The sequence below is a fragment of the Crinia signifera genome, chromosome 7, assembly GCF_055691185.1.
Source record: "Crinia signifera chromosome 7, ASM5569118v1, whole genome shotgun sequence".
NCBI lineage: Eukaryota > Metazoa > Chordata > Amphibia > Anura > Myobatrachidae > Crinia > Crinia signifera.
The window spans coordinates 178,530,647-178,555,103 of NC_139223.1; the positions used below are offsets into that span (position 1 = coordinate 178,530,647).

At 45.1% G+C, this 24,457-nt stretch overlaps 1 protein-coding gene across 1 annotated transcript in view; it reads right to left on the minus strand.

Moving 5' to 3' along the window:
- ABCA12 (ATP binding cassette subfamily A member 12) overlaps positions 1-24,457 on the minus strand; it is an 85,545-nt gene that overhangs the window by 57,263 nt on the left and 3,825 nt on the right. Inside the window, exons 3-16 of the mRNA XM_083154497.1 lie at positions 23,054-23,178; positions 19,674-19,829; positions 16,318-16,542; positions 12,693-12,873; positions 12,455-12,594; positions 11,423-11,533; positions 9,675-9,756; positions 7,951-8,118; positions 6,522-6,828; positions 3,985-4,099; positions 2,332-2,661; positions 2,163-2,232; positions 495-629; positions 226-372 (exon numbers count right to left, since the gene is read on the minus strand). Coding sequence (XP_083010623.1) covers positions 226-372; positions 495-629; positions 2,163-2,232; positions 2,332-2,661; positions 3,985-4,099; positions 6,522-6,828; positions 7,951-8,118; positions 9,675-9,756; positions 11,423-11,533; positions 12,455-12,594; positions 12,693-12,873; positions 16,318-16,542; positions 19,674-19,829; positions 23,054-23,178 — 2,292 coding nt within the window. The remainder of the gene's footprint in view (positions 1-225; positions 373-494; positions 630-2,162; positions 2,233-2,331; positions 2,662-3,984; positions 4,100-6,521; positions 6,829-7,950; positions 8,119-9,674; positions 9,757-11,422; positions 11,534-12,454; positions 12,595-12,692; positions 12,874-16,317; positions 16,543-19,673; positions 19,830-23,053; positions 23,179-24,457) is intronic.

Sequence of the window (24,457 nt, forward strand, 5' to 3'; positions counted from 1 at the left end):
TATCTTTCAAAAATGGCACTTTGGGCCTAATTCAGACCTCAACACTGGGCGTTCCCATGGACGTGACTATCTGCGGCCACCCCCCACCCACTTGTGGCAAGCAGTCTGTTCACCGTGGCTGCACACACGAATGCGGCTGCGAATACACCAAAACATCGGTCCCTATGCGAACGAATGGTCCGTGTGAATGGACCAGAAAACCCCCTTTGTATATTTACTAGTTACCCTTTTTCCCAGGCATGCCGTGTGCCACGATATTAGATAGCATCAATCCACTTGGCTTATCGTAGGAGAACTTTCGGCAACCGCAACAGTCCATCCAAAAAGACGGGAGAATAGGAAAGTACCAGGGGGCTCCGATGCCATATTTGCCTCAAAGAAACAAATAAAAGGTACAGTATAAAAACCAAGTTATCGCCACACGTAGCAATGATAGGGCGGTTGGAGAAATCCATTTAAAACCATCAGCAAAGGCTTATTTACTTAGCTCTTACCTGGGAACACTACCCTAATGTACCAGCCAATAATAAAATAAATCAAAGAATCAATCAGCATCATCCAGCACAACCAGCCGAAGCTAAATGTGTCTCCGTAGTTCGGGGAAGTGTACATGTTGTGCCACTGGATCCCTGCAATGAGAAAATACCAGAGATTATAAATCTTGTAATGCAAACTACTAGCAACTATTAATAACAGTTTCATAGCGGTAAGCCCGGTGTTTATCAAAATATTAAAGTGCATCCCACCAGTCAAAAAGTGCCACAACTGCCCTCCCACACCCCTCATCCTACAAATTTTTTTGAATGTAAACTCCCAGGGCAGGTCACCAATGGATAACTTTAGGCAGCTGACTAGGGTGCCATAACCTATGGCAAGAGACATCATTGTTAAATGAATGCAGGTGGCGGCTGTGGTATTTTTTATATTCCCCCACCATGCTTTTATCTGGGAAGCTTGGAAGTGGTTATTGGTGTAGGAAGTGGGGCAGAAAGTTAAAGATTTGCCTAGGGTGCCAATAAACCCTGCACTGTGCCTGCATATATTCTGGATTTTAGAATTAGGGCTTCAGATGGGAGTGGGGAGGGGGGTAAACTTCCCAAACAGTAGTCCTCACACTCCCCACCAGGGCAGCCGACAGGGGGGTGCCAGCGGTACAGCTGTTCTGGACCCCGGCCTCTGCACAATACACAGTGCAGCCTGCAGAGCGCCAAGCCTAGGATACAAAGGGGCTCGGCGCTCTGCAGGCTGCACTGTGCAGTGAGTGTCGGAGGGAGAAGATGCTGCGCCGCCGCCACTGCTGGTAAGTAATAGTAATGGGGGGGGGGGGCGGGAGGTGGAGTGCCGGCGTGCGAGGGGGGGCAGAAGGTCAGTCCCGGGCCCCAACATTACTAGTGGCGGCCCTGCTCCCCACCACCATAAAGTTGAGATGATTGTGGGACAGTTCCCTCAAACTAGGACCGTCCCACTGGAGCTGGCTGGATTGTGAGGCAACCGGTGACACTGAGCAGTTGGGTAGGTGAAATATACTTGGCCCTCGATCCTGCCATGAAGCCATACCCTGAGCATAGCAAGGTCATACCCCCTGGCACTGCACCCCTAGAAAAAGTCCCAAAAAATTGTTACTTTGCCATCCACGTGGACTACAATTGGAAACGGTCAACCATACCCAAAGCAGGGCAAGTGTACCTGACATACTATTTGGGGGTCCATGTCGACATACAGTAGACACTAAAAAGCCTAATATTTTACATGTGTTGATATTTTGACCATGCTAAACAATTGCATGTGGACCTTTGGTCTGTGTTGACCTAGTGCAAGCATGTCCAAACTGTGGCCCTTCGGCTGTTATGAAACTACACATCCCAGCATGCCTTGCCATAGTTTTGGCATTCCCTAGTAGCAAAACTGTGGCAAAGCATGATGGGACTTGTAGTTTCACAACAGCTGGAGGGCCATAGTTTGGCCATACATGACCTAGTACATGTCGATCTTTTGACATCATCCCATTGATTGTCTACTTAGACACTGTAGACCTTTCAATCCATGATTGCCCATGCTCCCAGTCTCCAAAATATCCCGCAGGGACTCTGGCCTTAGCTAAACAAGTTTTCGAAGGACTACTTAGCAATGCATTCCCAATCGGACATTAGACAGTTACTCACCTTCATCCTGTTCTTCATAACTTACAACATACTGCGTGGCGTAGCTCAAAGCCGTCGGAGAGAAAAGGCTCTAGGAACAATGATAGCAGGAACACAAGGCTTCAGAACTTTATAGGACTCCTTAAACGTATCACATTGGTCAGTACGAAGGGCACCATGCCAAACTCACCAGCAAGGTCTTCGAGGCAAAGGACAGGCTAGTTGCTTTGGAGACCACGGCAATAAATGGGAAGAAAGCGATGATATAGATCAGACTGCCACTGAGGGCAGCCACGTTGGTGTTGTGGAAGAAGACACTGATCAGGTAACTCATCGCAATCACTGTCAGGCTGTAGTCCAGCATAAAGAGGAAGAGGATGAAGCCGTTGCTCAAGGACAGGATTTTGCCAAATTTAAGAATGATGACGAGGATGGCAGAACTGATCACGAGGAACGATGCGCTTTCGATCAGCCAAGCGAAAAAGTGACTGCTCGAGTTAACCCCCATCATCTTCATGTACTGCAAAGAGAACGCACCCACATCAATCAAACGTCCTCGAAGGTGCTTAAAATGTATTCACGGTGTTCAACCTCCAAGAATCAGGATGTTGGCTTATTGGGGACATGGGGATTAGAAGGAGAGGACCGTGCTTGGAAATAATATCTGGCTCCAAGCCGGTGAAATGTAGGTAACAGTGATTATGAAGTTACCAAGCGATCAAGTCATGTTTATTATAAGTTTGGTGGTCTAAGGGGTTTATTTACTCAGATGGGAGGTGCTATTTCAGATGGTATGTTGCTATGGGTGCCGCACAGAAGCCCTGCACATGCACATATGAGAATATGCGAACATGCAGGGACCAATCAAATAAGAATCTGAGCCTTAGATGCTTGTCTTGCTTGTGCCGTTAGTCCACAATTTACCAGTGAGTGCCAAATATTTGCATTCTACTGTACCACCGGCCATAAATGGAGATGCACATGCCGCCAGTGATGTAAATATGTAGATTTAGTTAAAAAAAAAAAAAATTGCCTCTTTTTAGTTATATTAAATTGTGATTAATCAACTGAGAGCTTTAACCCAAACAATGAAAATAATAAAATTAAGTACAAGGGAGCAGCCATTGCTATTGTGTCTAGGGGCACCCAGGTCCCTAAATACAACCATGGGTAAATTACAACACAATAGGTGGATGTTATTACCTATGGTAAACCTAAATATACTGGAGCTTATTATTACAATTGTAACTTGAAAGTAACTTGAGCCTTCCTTAGATGTTTTGCAGCAGTCACGTCTATCACTTTATGATAATGCCGCTACAAAGCCGTTCCTTGGTACATGCATGCGTCCAAGCGTGCCAGTACTCATACGCACTGTCGGTAGCTCTAGATGCTTTTATGGGGATTGGTACGAAGTCCCGGCGGTCGGAATCCCGGCGTTCAAAATCCTGACACCGGAATCCCAAAAGCTGAAATCCTGATAGGGGGGGACGTGGATCACCCCCCTTGCGGGCTCACTGCGCTCGGCACACTAATTTGTTCTCCTTCTATGGGTGTCGTGGATTTCCCGGGACCGCCGGGATTTCGACGATTGGGATTACGGCGTCTGGATTTTGACCGCCAGGATTCCGACCACCGGCATTCTAACTGCATCCCCTTTTATGCTTTGGACACACCTATACTCGCATAATCAAAACTACCACCCGTCCCATGGCATGTGTGGAGCCTGAGAACTGGTTTCAGCCCCAAAGTCTCGTCATATCGTCTTTCAGTAACCACATGAAATGCGGCATAGTGCGGGACATGTATAATATAGGGGCAGGTCTTATGGTCTGTGTCATACCTCATGAAGTCTGAGTTCTTTCTCGTGGACGAGCTTTTTCACGAAGGCCGCGATAAAAAGGACCCATGTTATCATGAGCGCGATGGGAAGCGAGTAGGACATGCTGTAGAGGAAACTGAGACCGGGAGAAAGAACGGTGGTTAATACATCTTCTGTGTCATTATGGCAGAGCTCATGGGCGGAACTACCGGTAGTAGTGATTTGAAATCATTGATGGTTTATGGCCAAATTAGTTTTGCAATCGATGGGGGAGAACCAGATTATTTCCCTACATCGGTGGCAAGCATAACCGAATAGATTTGTGTTTCTCCCCCAAGGAGTCGGAACACAAAGTATAGCTCTCCCCAGCATCTGTGAAGCCCCGCCCTCATGTTCTGATTGGCCCACAGGTCACAAAACATTTTACCTCTATTCACCCACTTAGGGAGGTATATAGTGCTGGCCGATATTTCCAATACTCAGAAATATCAACCAGGACCCATTCAATCCCGCCGCTCTAACTCTGCTACTCTCCTTCAACAAAATCTGCACTGGCTTCCATTCCCCTACAGAATCCTCTTCAAACACCTCACACTCACATACAGGGCCATCTCTAATTCCATTGCTCCATATATCTCTAACCTCATCTCCATTCATACACCCTCCCGCCCTCTACGGTCGGCTGACAACTGTCGTCTCTCCTCCCCCTGATCACTGCTTCCCATGCTAGAGTACAGGACTTTGCCCGTGCTGCACCCCTTCAGTGGAACGTACTCCCTCGCTCCATTAGACTCTCCCCGACCTTGCAAAGCTTCAAACAGGCACTGAAAACTCACCTATTCATCAAAGCGTACCCTTCCACTGCATAAACTAGCTGGTTCTCCGACCCCTTGCCTGTTTACATCCTGCTATCTAACCACCACCCCCTCGCTTGCACCTCTTGTAATCTGTCTGTCTCCCCTTCCTACTAGATTGTAAGCTCCTCCGAGTAGGGCCCTCTTCCCTCCTGTTGTCAAAGCCCACTTCTCTTCACATTTCACTCACAGCTCTCCTATACTCCAACACTCAGTGACCATCTTCATACTCATCTCCATCATTGGCCTCAAGCCTCTAGTTGTATGATGATTGAGTCCTCACTACTTACATTTAAGCTGTAATGTGTATTGAACTGTGGTGCTCTTTATTTGTACTGTATTTTTGTTATTTATTCAATGTTATGCCAAGTTTTGTCTCCCTGTATTGTTCCTTTGTACGGCGCTGCGAAACACTTGTGGCGCCTTATAAATAAAATTATAATAATAATAATAATAATCCCGGTCATTTTCATCCGGGACCCAACTCTGCAGATGCGGCTCTTTGACAAGGCGAATCTGCATTGGCGGAAACGGGTGCTAAATCTGTGAATTAGCGGCCGTTGCCATGATAAAAGATGTGGATTCGCCGATCCACGTGTTTTCCGACTTTTGGAATGTTTCCGAAGGTGGGAAAAACAATAAAAACATTGAATAGATTGAATGTGAGTATGGCATCATTTGATTGTTCAGCCAATGGCACCATAGAAATATGTCATTCATAATAGACCTCCGACTGCTAATGATATATAGATAAATATAATAACACTAGTTAAAAGCTTGTCAAAATGACGGCATCTCAAACTATTTCCCCCACCCCAGTCCCTATCTGCTCCTACCTCCAATCTCTGTCTTCACAGCTCCTTCTCTGAATGGCCACGGCGAATAGATTATTCGGCGGGCGCTTGCACACAACAGTGCGGGCGGGGTGTGTGCGGCAGCCGGTCAGGAATTCGCCATGGGATCGACAGCCTCTGTTTTGTTGGAAACGTCAGCGGATTGTCGAATTCATGCTTATTTTTTGTCAATCCGCGTCTGTTTTCGCCAATCCACAGACTTTCCGTCACTCGACAGTTGGAACATTGAATTCCGACTGTTGAGTTACTGTCAGATCAGATGAAAATGGCCCGGAATTCTGACTGTTGGGATGTTCCAACAGTCAGAATCCCAGATTTATTATATCCCTTTATATATAGATATTCCAAAATCAATGTTATTCTTTTTATATAACACCATCAAGGATACATATTTAGGCGGGTATTCAATCCCGGCGCTATTGCCGACAGGGGATATAGTGCCTGCCGCCTATTCAATGATGTGGTTTCCGACAGCATCGAAGGCGGATCTCGACAAAAAAGATCTGACCTTAAAAACCAGTCGGATTTGTTTTGTTGGAAACTGACGTGGATTGCCGGATTCACGTCCGTTTCTCGACAATACATGGCCGTTTTTGCCGGCACGTCCCTTTTCCGCCACTTGACAAGCGGAATGTTGAATTCCGCATGTCGTGCCAGGGCGAAAACGGGCGTGGATTCTGTTGTTAAGCTTCAGATATATATTAATGACAGTGACATTATAAAAAGGGTTTTGCGTTGCAGTTGAGAGCGCATCATTTTACACCTGGGCCCATCAATAGCTGGTTCTGCCGATGCCAGAACTGTACATTACTCATGGATTGCAATTGTGTTGGGGGGGGATTCTGCATACCCGTCCTTTACGTAGCAGGGGTAAGGCATTGGCTGGTACTGCACAGCAATGTTATCCAGCGTTGTGTTGGTCTGCATTTCAATGATGGCTCTCTCGATGTCTTCCTGCAGATAGACAAAGCTGCGGCTGTACATGTTTATATCGTCGTGCGGTCCGGGAATCCAGGTGGTGTCTCTGAGTACAGCGGTGTCTTCTGACAGCAAGGAACGCATGCTGATACTATAAGATATCTGTTTGGGCAGGCCGGACGTCCCAGATCCGGAACTCTTCTGCCCGCTCGTCCCCGAGGGCAGATTGAACGTAACAGCTGTGTGGATAAAGAAAATTATATTTAGGTGAAGGAACGAGGTAAACACATCATACAAGTAAAGGGACATGTATACGACTATGGAGGAGATGTATCAAATCTACAGAGGGCAAGGCGTTGCTCATAGCAACTGTCAATCTGATTCTACACAATATACTAGATAAATGGTAGCTGATTGGTTGCTTAGGACACCTGCTCTATATGTCCTACCTTATCTGATCTTTATATAGTACTAGTTAAAAGCCTGTAAAAATGACGGCTTTGGCAATGTACTTTCATTTTTAGCTGTGACAGTTTTTTCCTTTCACATTGAGCTTTGACAGTTTTTATCCCACAAACTCTCCACCCCACCCCCAGTCCCTATCTGCTCCTACCTCCAATCTCTGGATTCACAGCCCCCTCTCTTCATAGCCCGCAAGTTTGAAACAGATCAGTGTCCCTGGGAAAATTTCTTTCACTTTCTGTTATGAAAGGTTTTAGCACACAAAGGCGTCATTTTGTCTGTTGAGTGACCTCTAGTGGTCAGTGGCGGTACTCAAAGAGGTGAGGAGTAGATAGCCATATATATATATCTCTATATATATAGATATATATATATATACATAAAGATTATTCGGCAAAGGGTTATAGTGGTGCTTCCTTGTGTCAACATAGACACCGAAAAACCAACGACAACCTTTCCCATGTCGATGTACTGCATGTGTCAACCTTTTTTGACAACCTTTCCCATGTCGACCTACTGGACGTGTCGACTATTTGACCACGTCAGCTTAATGCATGTCAACCTTTTCCTTGTGTCGACCTTTATACTGTCAACCAATACTGGTCGACCTTTTGACTGTCGACATAGACACGGTCAACCTAATGACCCATACCCAGGGTTCATCCCCACGAACAACAGGCTGGGGCTGTGTCCCACTATGATATGGGGAACCCTAGACCAGTGATGGCTAACCTTGACACTCCACTGGTTGTTGAACTACACATCCCAGCATGCCCTGCTACAGTTTTACTATTTAGCCATGCTAAAACTGATGCAGAGCATGCTGGGATGTGTAGTTCAACAACAGCTGGAGTGTCGAGGTTAGCCGTCACTGACCTAGAGGGGAAACTGTCCATTACCTGCAAAGAGTTGATTAACCGATTGAAGCTGCTCGGCCTGAGCCATCATATCGGCAACGCTGTCCATAGGCCGGACACGGTCAGTCACCACGCAGGACAGTAGATTTGCTAACATGTTGAAGATCGCAATAACGTCGTACATTAGATATGCGTTACTTTGGATGAGAGCTGAGGGGGGAAAAAAGAGATATTAGTTTATTCCATTTATCACAAAGAAAGGGGGACAACCAGGGCTGGTGTAAGGCTTCTCAGCACCCTAGGTAAAACTCAACCTACTGCCAAACCCCCCCCCCTCCCCCATACTGCCACCAATAACCATTTTCCAACCCCTTAATGCATACTTGATTAACATTCTGGAATGGCAGGGAGCCTCCCAAAATTGAGTGGTCCTCCCAGCCCCCCAGGTAGGTGGGCAAGACCCCTGATTTCTCTGGAGGCCCCCCAGCACCCTCCCCTTTGCCACCCACAACAGAGTACAGGAAGAGAGGGCAGTAACGTAGGGGAGGATGCCTCAAGAGAAAGTATGGAGGTGAGGTCTTAGAGGTTCCACAGCCGCCACCTGCATTAAGTACAACAATGATCCTCACAGACATCCTTGATTTATTGATAGGCAGACTTGGTGGGGCCCCCCTAGATCCTGGCGCCCTAGGCAGCTGCCTAAAGCTGCCTAGTGGTAGAGCCGGCCCTGGGGACAAACATTGATGCTTGGATATGGGGGGATGCCAATACCATCGCTAACTCATTAAATATTAATGAGCTAACAGTATCTACAGACAGGCAGTAGGGCGGGGCTGGAATATTTGCTGCCGTGTTTAGATTTGTAGATTATGCGGAACCTTTGTGACTGGGATGAAGCGAAGGTATACTGAAGATTGCTGTTAGTAATACAAGACTAACTAAGAATATTGTGTTGTTGTCTATTAAAATATCGTTTGTTATAATAACTGGAAAAGCATTATAAAATCCTACATGATCTGTACGGTCCTGGCCCTGCTATATTATGTAATATGCCTCTCTGTGGCCAATGTGAACAGTACTGCAGAGAATTAATGCTGCATGAATTTTCTTGGGAGCGCTGAACTACCCTATCTATTGTAAAGCAGCGCCCTCTAGTGAGTAAATACTAGACTGCAGAAGGCACATGTCCATTTCAAATATTGCAAACTGTTTATTAACAGCGTATATACATTATCAGCCTGCCCACAGACTCCTGTCTTACAAGCCAATAGGGCCTAACCCTAAGCCCCACACCCCGTTATCTTATCCTACACACACACACCCCCACACACACACACATACACACTTTGGTGCCTAAACAAAACTCCCCTCTCTGCTGCCTAAACTTAGTGCCCTCTTTAGTGCCCAGACCACTTTTGCAGAGGATACAATTTGAACCATTTGGTATGCTTAAATTTAAATGAATATTTATTTAGTAAACAGTTTCTTATATAGCGCACACATATTCCGCAGCGCTGTACAAAGAATATTCACATCAGTCCCTGCCCCAGTGGAGCTTGCAATCTATATTCCCTACCACATGTACACGCACACAGACATTCTACCAGTATATTTTTGTATTGCACAAGAAAACCGGAGTACCCGGAGGAAACCCACGCAAGTTCGGGGAGAATATACAAACTCCTCACACAGTTAGAGCCATGGTGGGAATCAAACCCATGACCTCAGCGCTGTGAGGCAGTAATGCTATATATGCGAACACTTACCAATCTGATTAGTCAGAGCCGTGGTATTAAGTTGCAGGAAGTCTGTTAGAATGCTGTTTATTGCAGTATTGTTCAGAAGGCCCTATAGAGGCAAACAGGTAACTGTATCACTGAGTAACACCAATCACATTTACTTATAAACATTATTATACTTGCATTTTATATGTAGAATTTGATGTACTTCTGATTTTTATATACTTTTATATATCGTATGCTTGTGAGTGCATCTTACTAAATAAAAATCCTTCCATTTTCTCAAAACGTATTTTTTTTATATCCCCAAAAAAACTCCAATTGTGGGGTATTTGGAAAGGTGTTGCCTTTGTTGGGACATGTGAAGTTGCAGCTACCTGTATTTTCAAAAGTTATGTATTGTTTGGGTGTGGTATGGGGTTCCGACAGTCAGGATCCCGACAGTCATTAGCCTGACGTCGGGAACCCGACTGCCGGACTCACCCACTGCGGGCACAGTGGCTTGCTACGCTCACCACCTATTCGATTCTCCCTCTATTGGGGTCGTGGACCCCCACGAGGGAAAATAGCGGGTGGCCGTTGGGCACCCGGCTGTCAGCGTTTTGACAGTCGGGATCCCGACTTTCGGTAACGCGCCCTGCACCCTATTGTGTTCTATCCTAAATGCATGGTTTTCATATATATATATATATATATATATATATATATATATATATATATATATAACTGGAGGTAGCGCTAAAGGGTGTTGATTGATATTTTCTGCATGATTGTTCGTTTTGTTGGTGATTGACAAACACTGATTTCATCGGTACCTGACCTGCACAACCTCTTTCAGCGCCATAATTCTTGGATAGTACTTTTGTAAAGTACTTCTGATTGCACTTTACATCCGGAACATCAGTAAAATATAAGGATACTGGTAGCCACCTCCTGTTCTGTGACTATGCTGAGACACCAGTCTTCTACAGAGACACTTGCCTTAACCCCCAGAACGGTTGGGTGGCTTCTGACCATTCCGTGGTGTTCCCGGCCCCCTGGAAAGGTGGCAAATCTAGCACATTCCCCGAAGGCCCCAGACAATGCCCCCCCCCCACAACAGAGTATAAGTAGGCAGCTTCTGGAGAGCTGGGCATGGACAAGTGTGACCGGAATGGGGGGGGGGGGGGGGGGGCGTGTGTGGGGGAACACCATTTCTCATGATGCCACACCCCTGACATGAACCAATGCCCTCCTCTGTAGGAAGGGCATGATTAGGTGTGGGGGGGTGGGATGCGGTTAATATCCCAGCAGTCAGGATGCAGACCGGTGCCAGATGTACTAAAGTGTGGATCGGTGAGTATGCAGGGGGCAACAGTGGGTGGTCAGAAATGGGGGGTTAGGTTTGGGCTCTAGTGGAGGTACTAAGCTTAGGCCGCAGGGAGGGGGCTTTGGGTTAGGCGCCAAGAAGGGGGTGTTAAACTATGGGGGGGGGGGGAGTAGGATTAGGAGTGGGGATGGGGGTTTGGTTTAGTCACCAAGAAGGGGGGGTGTTAAGATACGGGGCAGGGGAGTAGGATTAGGTGGTGGGGTGTGGGGCTTAGGGTTAGGCACTATTGGGGAGGGTTAGGGGTTAGGAGGAAGGTCACTATACTTATGATTCCCACCATTGGTTTCTGGCGTTGGTATTCGGACCGCCGGTCATTCGTATGTAACCCGTGGGTAAAGGCGGTTATTCTCCTTATTAGATTGGAAAAGGAACGACAGACTCTTGTAAAATTTGAATATTCACTTACCGGCAATATGCTCTGTGCGAAGGTAAATATACCCAGAATATTCTGCACCTGAGTCGCCGAATTGTTGACTGAATTCTTGTATTCCTCTATTAGAAGTAGGCTGTTTTTAGTCTACCAAGAAATAACAGACAAGGAATTATTTACACTTTATGATCCAACCAAGGCGAGGATACAAGTATTGTATTGTTATACAAAGGTTGCCAAGAGTTACCGCCGGTATTCCTTCATAGTAACGGACAAACCTAATTTAGGAGATTTGTTTCTGGTTTACTTTCCAACTACTAATGGTTGACAGGGTCTAGGTCTACACATGAAATATGTTGACATGTCTAAGGTCGACAGGGTCAGAAGCCAACAGTCAAAAAGGTTGACATGAGTTTTACACTGTTTTCGAGCCAACTTGTGCCGACAGGCGGTATTGTAATAGTGTAACCAATGCAACGAGGCACCGTACTCGAATCGTAAAATATCATGTTCAAAGGTATATTGCCGACACAGTTAAAATACTTTAACATTATACTGACAAAATTACTCCTTTGTGTGCTGAAAGATGTCATAACAGAAAGTGAAGGCAATTTGTGCATGGACACTGATATGTGAGGTAGGAGCAGATAAGGACCGGGGGGCAGATATATTAAGCTCGGTGAAGTGATAAAGTGTCTGGTTTTTATCACCAGCCAATCAGCTCCTAACTGTAAAGTTACAGGCGTGGTTTGAAAAATGACAGGTAGGAGCTGGTTGGCCAGTGATAAAAAAACAAACATTTTATCACTTCACCAAGCATACTAAATCTACCCCATGGTGTGGGGTGAAGAGTTTGTGGGCTAAAAACTGGCACAACTTAAAGTAAAGAGAAAAACTGTCACAGTTCAAAGTGATCAGAAAAACTGTCACAGCTCAAAGTGAAAGTGCATTGCAGAAGCCGTCATTTCGACTGGCTTTTAATAGTATTATATAGAAAAAGGTTTTAACTTTGAGCACATAAGCCCTTTAATATTTCTTTCCTCTGTTTGCGGCATGTATGCGTCTTACCTTCTCCATGATCTGCTGGGTGATAGTGGTGTTTGGCGTGTATAGGATTTGCCCATAGACCAGAGGCTTCAGCTGTAGCCATAAAGCTGCCCCACTGGTTGTGCTGACTATGGTTGTGAATAGGTTTAAGCAAAAGGCATCTGAAAAAACATTGACATTCACCATTAATCAGATATATAAAATAACGGTAACTGTAGCATGGCCCCCTCTAGTGCTCAGTGACGAATACTGCACTTACTGTCTGTGGGTATTTCATATAACTGGCTAAGATATTGTGCTGAGTTACTGCTCTGGTTCGCAGCTGAATTACTCATAGCCAGGAATATCAATTTGATGGCTGTATCGTAGTCTTCTGCGCATATATATTTTAAGATTGTATTAGCAGAGATGGTGTTAGCTTGGGTGCTTCTTGGTAGATCCTAATAATTGACAAGAATAGAAGAACAACAATACGTTATTCAATAAATACTCAGCGTGTGGTTTTTGAAAACTTTTACACATTGTGGGTTATTCTGATTCACTCTGAAAGGCACAATCACTCTGTAATGGACAAAACCATGTGCACTGCAGGTGGGGGCTGATGTAACATATGCAGAGAGAGTTAGATTTGGGTGTTTTATTGTTTCTGTGCAGGGTAAATACTGGCTGGTTTATTTTTACACTGAAATATACTGTAGATATCTGTTTGAAGTACACCCCCCCCCAAATCTAATTTTCTCTGCACATGTTACATCTGCCCCACCTGCAGTGCACATGGTTTTGTTCATTAGTGAGTGATTGTGCCTTTCCGAGTGAATCAGAATAACCCCCATTATACGAAGGAAGCGGGTTCAATAGCAGTCACGTCCTATCCTAGCGGGGACAATGTCATCAAAATGTGTATATGGTTTTGGAGCGTATACTGTTAAGGCCCCCATACACTTGGCCCCCCAATTGCATGGGATTTATTGCATATAAAAACTGTGATGAGTCCAATGTGAGCCCTCCTGGGGAGCTGCCTGGGGAGTTAAAGGTAAATCGGGTCCAACTTTCTTACTGTAGTAACCCCCATAAAATAGCTGGCCAATCAGAAGGTGAGGAATCGCTATACACTTATAATGAGTGCAGTCCTTATGTATGAATAAGGAAGCAGATAACATTGATACTCCTCTAATGGGGAAAAAATAATTTATAAGGATATTATTTTTGGGATCCGGATGACTCACTGGCAGGGCCAGATGTATCAAGCTTCAAAAAGTAATAACATGGAGACTTCTAGCCAGCCAATCATCTCCTATCTGTTATGTTACAGGCTGGGATTTAAAAAAAATAAAAATACACAGTTAGGAGCTGATTGGCTGGTTGTTTATCCCTCTCCACTTTATCACTTTTAGAAGTTTGATACATCTGGCCCTCAGTGTCTACATATACAACCAATAGGTGACCCCCAAGGGTGCAGGAGTCAATAGTTCAAAAGTAACAAAAGTTCAACATGAGCAAAAGGTCGAAACAGTTTACCATCAATGTGGACTCTGAATGGGAACGGGAAAGCATGAGGGGGGCACATACTCAGATATAGACACCCAAAAAAATACAAAAAAACTCATGTCGACGTTTTGCTTGTGTCAGTATTTTCCAGATCAACCTTTTGCTTGTGTCAATGTCGAAAAATAGACTGTCAAACTTTTGGTGCGGACCTATTGCTTGTCTAGCTAGATATCGGCCCTTATTCTGGTTCACTCGCAATGGCAAATTCCTTCTCAAATGTACAAAACCATTCTGCATTGCAGGTGGGGCAGATGTAACATGTGCAGAGAGAGTTAGATTTGGGTGGGGTTTTACTTCAAAGTGAGATCTATATTGCAGTGTGAAAATAAAGCAGTCAGTGTTTTCCCTGCACAGAAACAAAATAACTCACCCAAATCTAAATCTCTCTGCCCATGTTACATCTGCCCCACCTGCAGTGCACATGGTTTTGTCCATTTGACAAGGAATCTGCCTTTGCGAGTGAACTAGTTGAAGCCACACCCATCGTTGCAGTGCCAATTGGCACGTGCGATTGGTGCAATCTGTTTTGCTACCGCTGTTCATAGAAACACATTGGCATATATTCAATGCCGTGGGCGAGCGGTGACTGCGAGCAGGACTTTTTGCTCGCAGTCACCGCTCACCCTGTCAGTATTCAACTGACCCCCCCTCATTCTCAAATTCCCCCTCGCTCCGTTTTTTGAGCGAGGGGGAATTTGCGAATGTGCCTCCAAAAGCTGCGAGAGCCGAGGCTAATTACAGCGAGTTTGCTGCACTAGCCGCGGCTCTCGCAGTTTAGGGGAATCCTCGCCGTTCTGTGACTGCGAGGATTCCCCCGGAACGTTGCATAGTGCGAGCGGCCGGCGCGGGGGTTAAACTGCGCGGATCACTGGTTTTCTGTGATCCTCGCAGTTTAACCCCCTCACCGGCCGCTCGCACCGGCATTGAATACTGCACATTGAGCGGCGATATTGCAGTGCAGCATTTCTGTGTTGCGAGGGCGTATTTGGCCCGACAATCAAATATGAGCGTCCGTATCGATGCTACATCTGTATTCCACAGCCATTTATTATTTTATTCATGATGGCTTATGAACTTATGGCTATTACGAATGGTGCTCTTCTTATAAAATAATAAACATCATCAAAAACATTTTTTAAACACCAATGAACAATGAATGAATGCGAGTAAGCTCCGGATTGCCGGTCAAGGGTTTTACGGGTAACCTTCTGGCTGACCTTGGCCAGATCTTGAGCCACAAAGGGGTACATTTACTTAAATGGGAGTTCTGTTGAAGATAGGAGGTTGCCCATAGCAACCGATCAAATTCTACTTCTTTTTTATTTAGCACATTCTAGGTGGAATCATTTATCCGCCTCAATGACTGCAGCCAGACAGTGAACGGCTGTCAGCATGCTAATTGGTAGATGTCTGCAGCTATCCACCAATCAGAGCGCTGACAGCCGGTCACTGCATGGCAGCATGTGTTTCAGGGGAAGCGGTACATCTGTCAGAATGAACTAAGGTCTACAGTCATTAGGTCGACCCCACTAGGTCGACTGGCAGGAAGGTCGACCTGACTTAAGGTCATGGGACATGGGCCAAGGTCGACATGACTTAAGGTCGAATTTGCATAAAGGTCAACATGAGGAAGGTCGACTGGTCATAAGGTCGACATGGGTTTTTGATCCGAATGTCGACACAGTCGACATGGACACAGTTGGCAATGAGAATCGGACCCTCGCATCGCTCGCTTCGCTCGCAATGCTTCGGGCACGGTGCCTCGCTGCGCTCGGCACACTATTTTATTCTCCCACCACGCCCTAGTGGATGGTAGGGCATGAAATACCGCCTGTCGGCACATGTTGGCTCAAAAAACAGTGAAAAACCCATGTCGACCTTATGACCAGTCGACCTTCATCATGTCGACCTTTATGCAAATTCGACCTTAAGTCATGTCGACCTTGGCCCATGTCGACCTTAAGTCAGGTCGACCTTCCTGCCAGTCGACCTAGTGGGGTCGACCTAATGACTGTAGACCTAAGTTCATTCTAATAGATGACCGCTTCCTGTATCAGGAGCAGCAGATTATGATTTGTTTTTAAATTGGTGTGTAGTGGTCCCAGTGCATTTAAAGATCATACTATTAACAATTCATTGTATATGGACCTGGGTAGAATGAAGCCGTCAACTCACACAATACTTAGCTTCGTGCTGGAGGTATCATTATCATTATTATTATTATTATTATTATTATTATTATTATTATTATTAATAAAAAGAGTTATTCCAAATCAGTTACATAAAAGTGATTTAAAAGCATTAAACTGGAAAGCAGTAACAAAGGTGACACATACAATGCTTCTCTTTGCCCTGCGTGATGAGGATGAGGAGGATGAGGCGGATGATGAGAATGACGAGGATGACGAGGAAGATATTAAATTCATTAAGGTGTCGAACAGGTTGTTCTGATTATTAGTCTGGCTAATAAAGGCAGCTATGGCATCCAAATATTCAATCAGCTTCTGCAGGGCAGTTAGGAGCATATCGAGGCTGTTCTGCCAGGACGAGGGCATCACCAGCTACAAATATAAGAAAACACAATATGTCAGCAAGGCACGAATCATTCTACGTATTCACATTGTCTAATAATTCAGCGGGCAACAGCGAGCGTGTCTCAGAAATGAAAATAGGGCCTGATTCAGTTCTGGCCGGTGACGATGTTGCGGCTCTGCACATGTGTGTGGTCAAAAATACGCATGTGCAGACACGCTGTGCCAAAGCCTTTGACGAGTTTCACACTTGCCAGGCGTTCGCACACTAAGGGGAGGGAAGGGGGCGGAGAGCGGGCTGGGGCAGGGGAACGGCCAAGGTTTGGTAATGCAGTCGGGCCGAACGGCTGACGTCACATGACATCATCAGCCGCCGCCCCCTTTTTGGGCCATCTCCGGCCCAGATAAAAGTCAGTTCAGACTGACTTATCTGCAAGGGGGAGAAAAATCATTCATTACACGGCGACCATCAAAAGATTTTTCGCCCGTGCGCCCGCATGCGTCCCCTCACATGCACATGCGGGGATTCGCACTGCGCGAGGGGCGGACGCTCGCTCGGGCGTCGGGCAGCGTTTACCTGCTCATTAGCCAGGGAAAATACGCTGCTTATCAAGCAGGACTGAATCAGGCTCAGAAGTCCTTCCTTCTGATCTCAGCCTTCAAAGAATTAACCCCTTGAGCGCCGAGTGAATTTGTCAAAATAGGTGTGAAAATGGCCAAGCAAACTTTGCTTTCATCATAATGACCGGTAATGTCACCTTCTATAGGAAATACAATATTCCCTTACACAACATTTTTTATTTGAATTTATATAACAAATGTGAGCGACGCTGGTGTTTTTACTGGCTATTTTGCACATCGCTCACAGAGACGCTGGCACTCAAAGGGTTAATATAACATTTAAACCTCAGCCGGCTCTCGTTTCCTGAGATGTACCCCATTATGGTGAAGGAGTGTGCTGTTAATACTCTGGAATTCTGGAGTCTAGAGTATATATAGGGTGACAAAACCTGGAATACTTCCTTCACGTTATGCGGTCATTACTGTAGGTCGACAGTGTCTAGGTAGACAGTCAAAAGGTCGAATACTTGTCTGCAGGCAGAAGGTTGATACAAGAAAAAGGTCAACATGCATGAGGTGGAAATGGTCAAACGGTCGACACATGCAAAAGGCTGACATGAAAAAAGGTTGGCATGAATTTTCTGTGATTTGTTTTTTTAAATAACGACTTGATCATATTTTGCCATCCCAGTGGACATGGAGGTAGAATATAATAGTGTGTCCATGTCGACCTATATCGACATAGACACACAAAAAATAACTCATGCCAAACTTTTTCCTATGGTGAACTTTTCAATCAAAATATTTTCCTTGTGTCAACCTTTTGACTTAATGTAGTAGTAGTAGTAGTAGTACGTTTATTTATAAGGCGCCGCAAAGTGCCTGCAGCGCCGTACATAGCAAACAAAAAAAACAAATGACAAGGTAACGTACAGGGTGTGTTGAAAAATACAGTATGAATAGGGGTATAGCTGGTAGAACTAAAATCAGCATCAGTTCAGAAGTAGGTGTGGAAATTGTCGAGGAGACTGAAGATGAAGTAGAGGAAGGGAAGAACAGGACAGGAGCACTGGTGAGGTAATGAGGTAGGGTGAGTACATGAGGAAGGAGGACCCTACTCATAAGAGTTAACATATCAAAAATAGGTGGGTGGACGAACGAAATACAATAGGATAAGTAGGAACGGAGGGGAACGGAGGCAGGATAGGAGGATCAAAAGAGGTTAGGAGGAGGGATAGGCTAGTCGAAAAAAAAGGGTTTTGAGGGAGCGCTTGAAGTAGGTAAGGAAATCAGAAAGCCTGATGGGTGGTGGGAGGTTGTTCCAGTGCAGGGGGGCAGCACGAGAGAAGTCTTGGACACGGGAGTGGGAGGAGGTGATTAGGTGAGAGGTCAGTCGGCGGTCAGCGATGGAGCGAAGAGGAAGGGAGGGAGTGTGGATAGAGATCAGTGAAGAGAGGTAAGGAGCAGTGGAGGAGGAGAGAGCCTTGTAGGTGGTGGTGAGGAGTTTAAAGAGAACTCGGAAAGGAATGGGGAGCCAGTGAAGAGATAGACAGAGGGGGGACTTAATGTATGTCAACCTTTTTCATGTGTCAACCTTGTGCCTGACAACCAATAGTGGTCCACCTACTGACTGTCAACCTAGAAACTGTCAACCTAATGATCCACACCCTTCACTCATGTCGCGGGATATAATACAGTCTGAGTTGGTCGGAGGTGTTGGAGACCGGCGAACTCAGACATTTTTATTAAAGCGGCAATCATTATTAGCAAGGCATGGTTTAACCTTGTAAACGATTGCCGCTTTAAAAACCATCCAAGTTCATAAATTAGGCTGCAACGTGTCACTCAAAATCCATTCTCTCTACCCTCATTGAGTGACGAGCACGGTGAGCGACTCCACTAAGGCATTCCAGCGATGGAACGAATATATCAGAGTAGGTAAATACTTCTATTCTTTCTGACTACTGGTGAACAGTGACAAGGGATATCCTAGAACAGGGTCTTCCCTATGCCCTGTGATGCCTGGTGCAATATAAGTCACCCCTGTGCACAGCAAACATATGTACTGGCAAAAAGGGGGCATGGTCTCAAGGGAAGAGGCGTGGCCTCATTTACTGAACCACATTTTCATCAGATGCTGGGATACCCAGACACTGATGTGGCTGCCTTGATGGCTCATACACTGTGACAGCAGCCAAGTGCTGCATGTAATGTTACAGTGCAGCATTTGGCTCCTGTCTCTGAGGGGGAGCCGGCATTCTGACGTCACTCATCAGAGGCCCGCATCCTCTCGCACCCAGAAGATGAATACAAGTTATTTTTAGAAAGGAAAATGTATTTGTTGTATTGGTAAGTGACCTCAAAATAGGAAGATAATAAATGAATGTCAAATATTAATCAGAAATTAACAATGGCAAATACAGTATCATAAAGTTAAACGTGCAATACTGTATGAACTTTCTACTGATTGATCTGTTGGCTTCACTTTTAACTGTTAACCAATGAGAAGCTACATTCACATCTACTCAGCCAATCCCAGTGAGGACAGCAGTGAAACATTTACCAGCATTTAGCTTACAATATGACCGTAAATTACTTACTCTGTACGCTAATTTCACTATGTCCACATTCTGTAGGAATATCACTGCCATTTGGTACCCCCGATCTGGGGGCAGGGTGCAAAACACCTGGAGAGGCTCAGCCACCAGCGACAGGTTTTTACTGCACTTGTTTAGAGTACTCAACCAATCACCAATCTGTACAAAAACACAGAAGAAGGAATTAAAGTACTGAAAACCATACAGGGACAGCGTGGGGCCTTTATTGTGGACAATGCAAGGCAAAATCATTCCGACTACACTCCAAAAACATTCTGGCACGTCAGTGGTTCTCAAAGTCGTTCCTCAGGATCCCACGCAGTGCATGTTTTCCAGTTAATCCGTGAAAGGTGACAGTGAGACGTACATCTGCGCTCAGCTAGGTGACTTGCGTAACGTGACCTGTGTGTGGGTCCTGAGAACCGAGTTTGAGAACCAACGTGGTTTGTTAACTACATTGTATAACACAAAAATTAACCAAGTGTGTATGTGCACAGGGTATTTTTAGAAAGAAAACATTTTTATTTGTTGTATAGTTAAGTGACTCATTACATCTGTATGAGGTGGGTTTGCATATTTCAAATAAACCTCAAAATATGAAGATAATAAATGAATGTCAAATATTAATCACAAATTAACAATGGCAAATATCTTAAAGTTAAACTTGCAAATAGTATGAACTTTCTACGGATTGATCCGTAAGCTTCACTTTTAACTGTTAACCAATGACAAGCTACATTCACATCTAGATAGCCAATCACAGGGCCAGATTCTCTAAGCTTCAAAAGTGATAAAATAGAGAGGGATAAACAGCCAGCCAATCAGCTCCTAGGTGACATTTTTCAAACACAGTCTGTGACATGGCAGGAGCTGATTGGCTGGCTGTTTATCACTCTCCATTTTATCACTTTTTGAAGCTTAGAGAATCTGGCCCACAGTGAGGACAGTAGTGGAAAAATTTACCAGCACCAAGGTTGTCGTGGGAAATATAGATTGTAAGCTCCACTGGGGCAGGGGCTGATGTGAAGACATATTATACACTGTATCGGAATGTGTATGCACTACGGTATATATATATATATATATATATATATATATATATATATATATATATATATGTGTGTGTGTGTATGTCCAAGAAGGCCTGGCACTCTTGCCTTGTAACTGTTGTTCTTCAACCGGTGCCATCTCTTAATATTTGTATGCATACATTCTGCGAACGGCACTCCCAGGATATATAATGAAGAAGAGACACCTTTCAAAGTGCAAAGTTCTACGTTTTGGTTTATTTCAATAAACCGTCATCAGGAATGATTGATGACAGTTTATTGAAATAAACTGAAACGTAGAACTTTGCACTTAGACAAGTGTCTCTTCTTTATTATAAATCCTGGGAGTGCCGCTCGCAGAACGTATGCATATACAGTATATATGGAGCAGCTCTTATTTGAGCTGCATCCTTGTGATTCTATCGCCAATTGCCGCCCACCACAAGCAGCGATCGATGACAGAAGGGGGCGCGTGCATGAGACACTGTTGTAGCTGTAGCAGCCCTCCGCCCGGCTCTACCCCCTCCGCCAGAGCTGCCCCAACTTGCCCTCGCTCCCTGCCTGACTCACTGAATCGGAGAAGTGCAGGGAAGGCGCTACCCGCCGCCTTGCTGATTGGGATGCGCGAGTGAGTGAGATGCTTGCGCGTCTTTGTCAGATGGAGGCAGCAGTCAGCCAGCCTAGCAATGGGGCAGGCTGGCTGACGGCTGCTCCATCTGTGTGTGCACTATATTAACAACTCTTCATAAGTAAATGTCAACATTCTTTAATGATTATTATTAATTTTATTGCATATATGTTATTCTAATATGTTGCATGTGTATCGTCTCTGGGTTAGAAGACACCAGCGGTAGCTCCTACTTTATTGTAGGAGAGGGACTGCTGGCCACGATGCCGGCACCCCCCCTGCCGCCGCTCCCTCGTGTCTCGCGTGTGCAGTATCGGCCTTGGGCCCTTATTCAGATCTGATCGCAGTACAGATTTGTTCTCAAAATGGACAGAACCATATGCACTGCAGGTGGGGCAGATGTAACATGCGCAGAGAGAGTATGATTTGGGTGAGTTATTTTGTTTCTGTGCAGGGTAAATACTGGCTGCATTATTTTTACACTGCAATATAGATTTCAGTTTCAACACACCCCACCCAAATCTAACTCTCTCTGCACATGTTACATCTGCCCCACCTGCAGTGCACATGGTTTTGCCCATTTTGAGAACAAATTTGTACTGCGATCAGATCTGTATAAGGGCCTTGCTACTGCACAAACACATGCGCATACACCCAGCTTCTATCGCGTAAGTCAAAGAGGCAGCCGCGGAGGGAGGGAACACCTCCCAATGGGATTGCCTTGGTGACTGGCCAATCACAGTGAAGCCAGTGCAATCTCACAGACTGCATCTGGCTTCACTACAGTGGCAAATTTTACCTGTGGGGGCTGCAGTCCATAGGTAAAAATCTCCACTGGAGGACACCTATTGGTGCTGCACCTATTCCAGTATGTCTGTCCGGCACACCATATCTGTGGCCAGTATCTGGGGTGCATATATCTGTGACCCCAGAATGACATTTGGGGGGACATTCTGTCTACTTCATCATCTGTCATCTTATGACCTCTCATTTCAGCTGATCCTATCTATTCTGAGTTATCCGATTTTGATTGTTCAGAATCACGGCTTGGGAGACTATGAGGGAGAGTTATAAAAAGTTGGAGAGAGAAAAAGTGGAGAGAGATAAAGTATAAACTAATCTGCTTTTACCTGCCATGTTACCGGCTGTGGGGTTGATGTGTCAAGCAGTCAAGAGACTGGAGAAACAGGCCTGTGGAGAAGTTGCTTATAGCAATCACATTTGATTTATAAAGGACATTCTAGAATTTATAGGATGAAACTGACTGGTTGCTATGGGCAGGGCCGCCAATAGGGGGGCGCTGCGGGTACAACTTTCCCGGGCCCCGGCCTCTGGATGGGCACAGGCAGCTCATTTCGCCCACTGCAACCCCCCCGACTGCCTGCTAAACGAAGCAGGTCCCGGAGTACAGGTTTCTCTAATGCAGGACTGGAAATCAGTCCCAGGCCCCGAAAATTACTAGTGGCAGCCCTGGCTTGGGGAAACCACTCTTTTCACTGCTTGATACATCAAAGTTTAAAAAATGACAGCTAGGAGCTGATTGGTTTTGACTTTATCTCTCTCTCAAAGCTTTGAAAAATCTCCCCCTTTTTCATAGCGCAGGATGCGCTCATTTTACAACCCGCTAGATCGCCTAAAGGGATCATCATTAGCGTGTGCGATAGTCACAACTTAGCTACTGCGGAAGAGGCAAGGCGAGAACCCACCTGTGTGATGTCATTGGACAACGGGACATTCATCAGCGCGGTGATACTCGTCTGACTCAGATTCACCACTTGCTTCAGCTGAACCTCCACGAACGTCACATTGCTGAATATACTTCCTAATATCGCTATGCAGTAATAAAAATCATAGATATATTAGAATTCTATTAACAAAATGTTTATAGATTGTTCCATTGATCATACATCAAAACCAAGAAGCCTCGCGTACTGTATGACTATTCGTTTCTTTAAATCTATTAAAAAAAGATCTATGACATACAGTAGCTCTGTGGGTGGAGGGGTACAGTATAAAACCTACTAATAAGGATGGGTGAAGAAGGATCTCACAGCGGCCTATCAGCTTCTGTCTTTCATATGATAGGATGCACTAGATGCATGATCGAAGCTGATTGGGTGATGTAGGAAACTTCTTCACTTGTTCTCTTTAGAGAACAAATCTGTTCTAAACCTAAATCTGGCCATACACTGGATGATAACCCATCCAATCCGGCTGAAACACGTCAGTTTTGAATGATTATCGTTCAGTTGATGTGTAATGAATGATGACCGATCAACGCTGAAAACAGCAGAAATCGCGGTCTGCTTTCAAACATGACTTTGATTATCAGGGCGGCCGTTATGCTATCAATGCGCTCATCCGTGGTTACCGTACACATTGGTCGGATTGCTTGCTTACTCTTCAGTGTATGGCCAGCTTAACAATTGAATAGGTGGTTGATGAAGATGGTATGTTACGTTTGGTAGAAACATATGGGCAGATTTATTAAGCCTGGTGATAACGAGGCCGATGATAACGCAATAGCCAATCAGCTCCTGACTTCCAAGTTACAGGCTGGGTTTGAAAATGACAGTTAGGAGCTGACCGGCTGGTGCATTACCACTGGCCACTTTATCGCTTCAACGAGCTTAATACATCTGCCCCATAGATACTTAACGTTAAAGATATACTATTAGAACATTGAACATAGCACACTTTTTTTTTACCAAGTATATCAGTAAATAGACACCATTTAAAATAACATTGTTGCAGTGATCCCTAGTTCCAGGAGACACCACACACAGCAAGCAACAGGACTAACAGAAACAAACGAGGTAGATGACAATATAAAGTACACATATCACATAATTGTATATATCCAAGTGTTCAGCGCATGATCAAGGCTAGCGGGGGGCTCAGGGACAATTACTTTGTGGGGGGGGGGGCACAAGTGAAATCACTGTCAATCACCAACCATACTGACTGTGCATGTTCAATATTAGGCTCATTAATTAGGGTTACCACCTCATCCCTTTAATTCCGGACACATATTAATTACACAGGTTCTGTGGCTGATTAAAAAACAACAACTGTTGAAATGGAGTCTTGAAGTCAGCCAGCCACAGAAC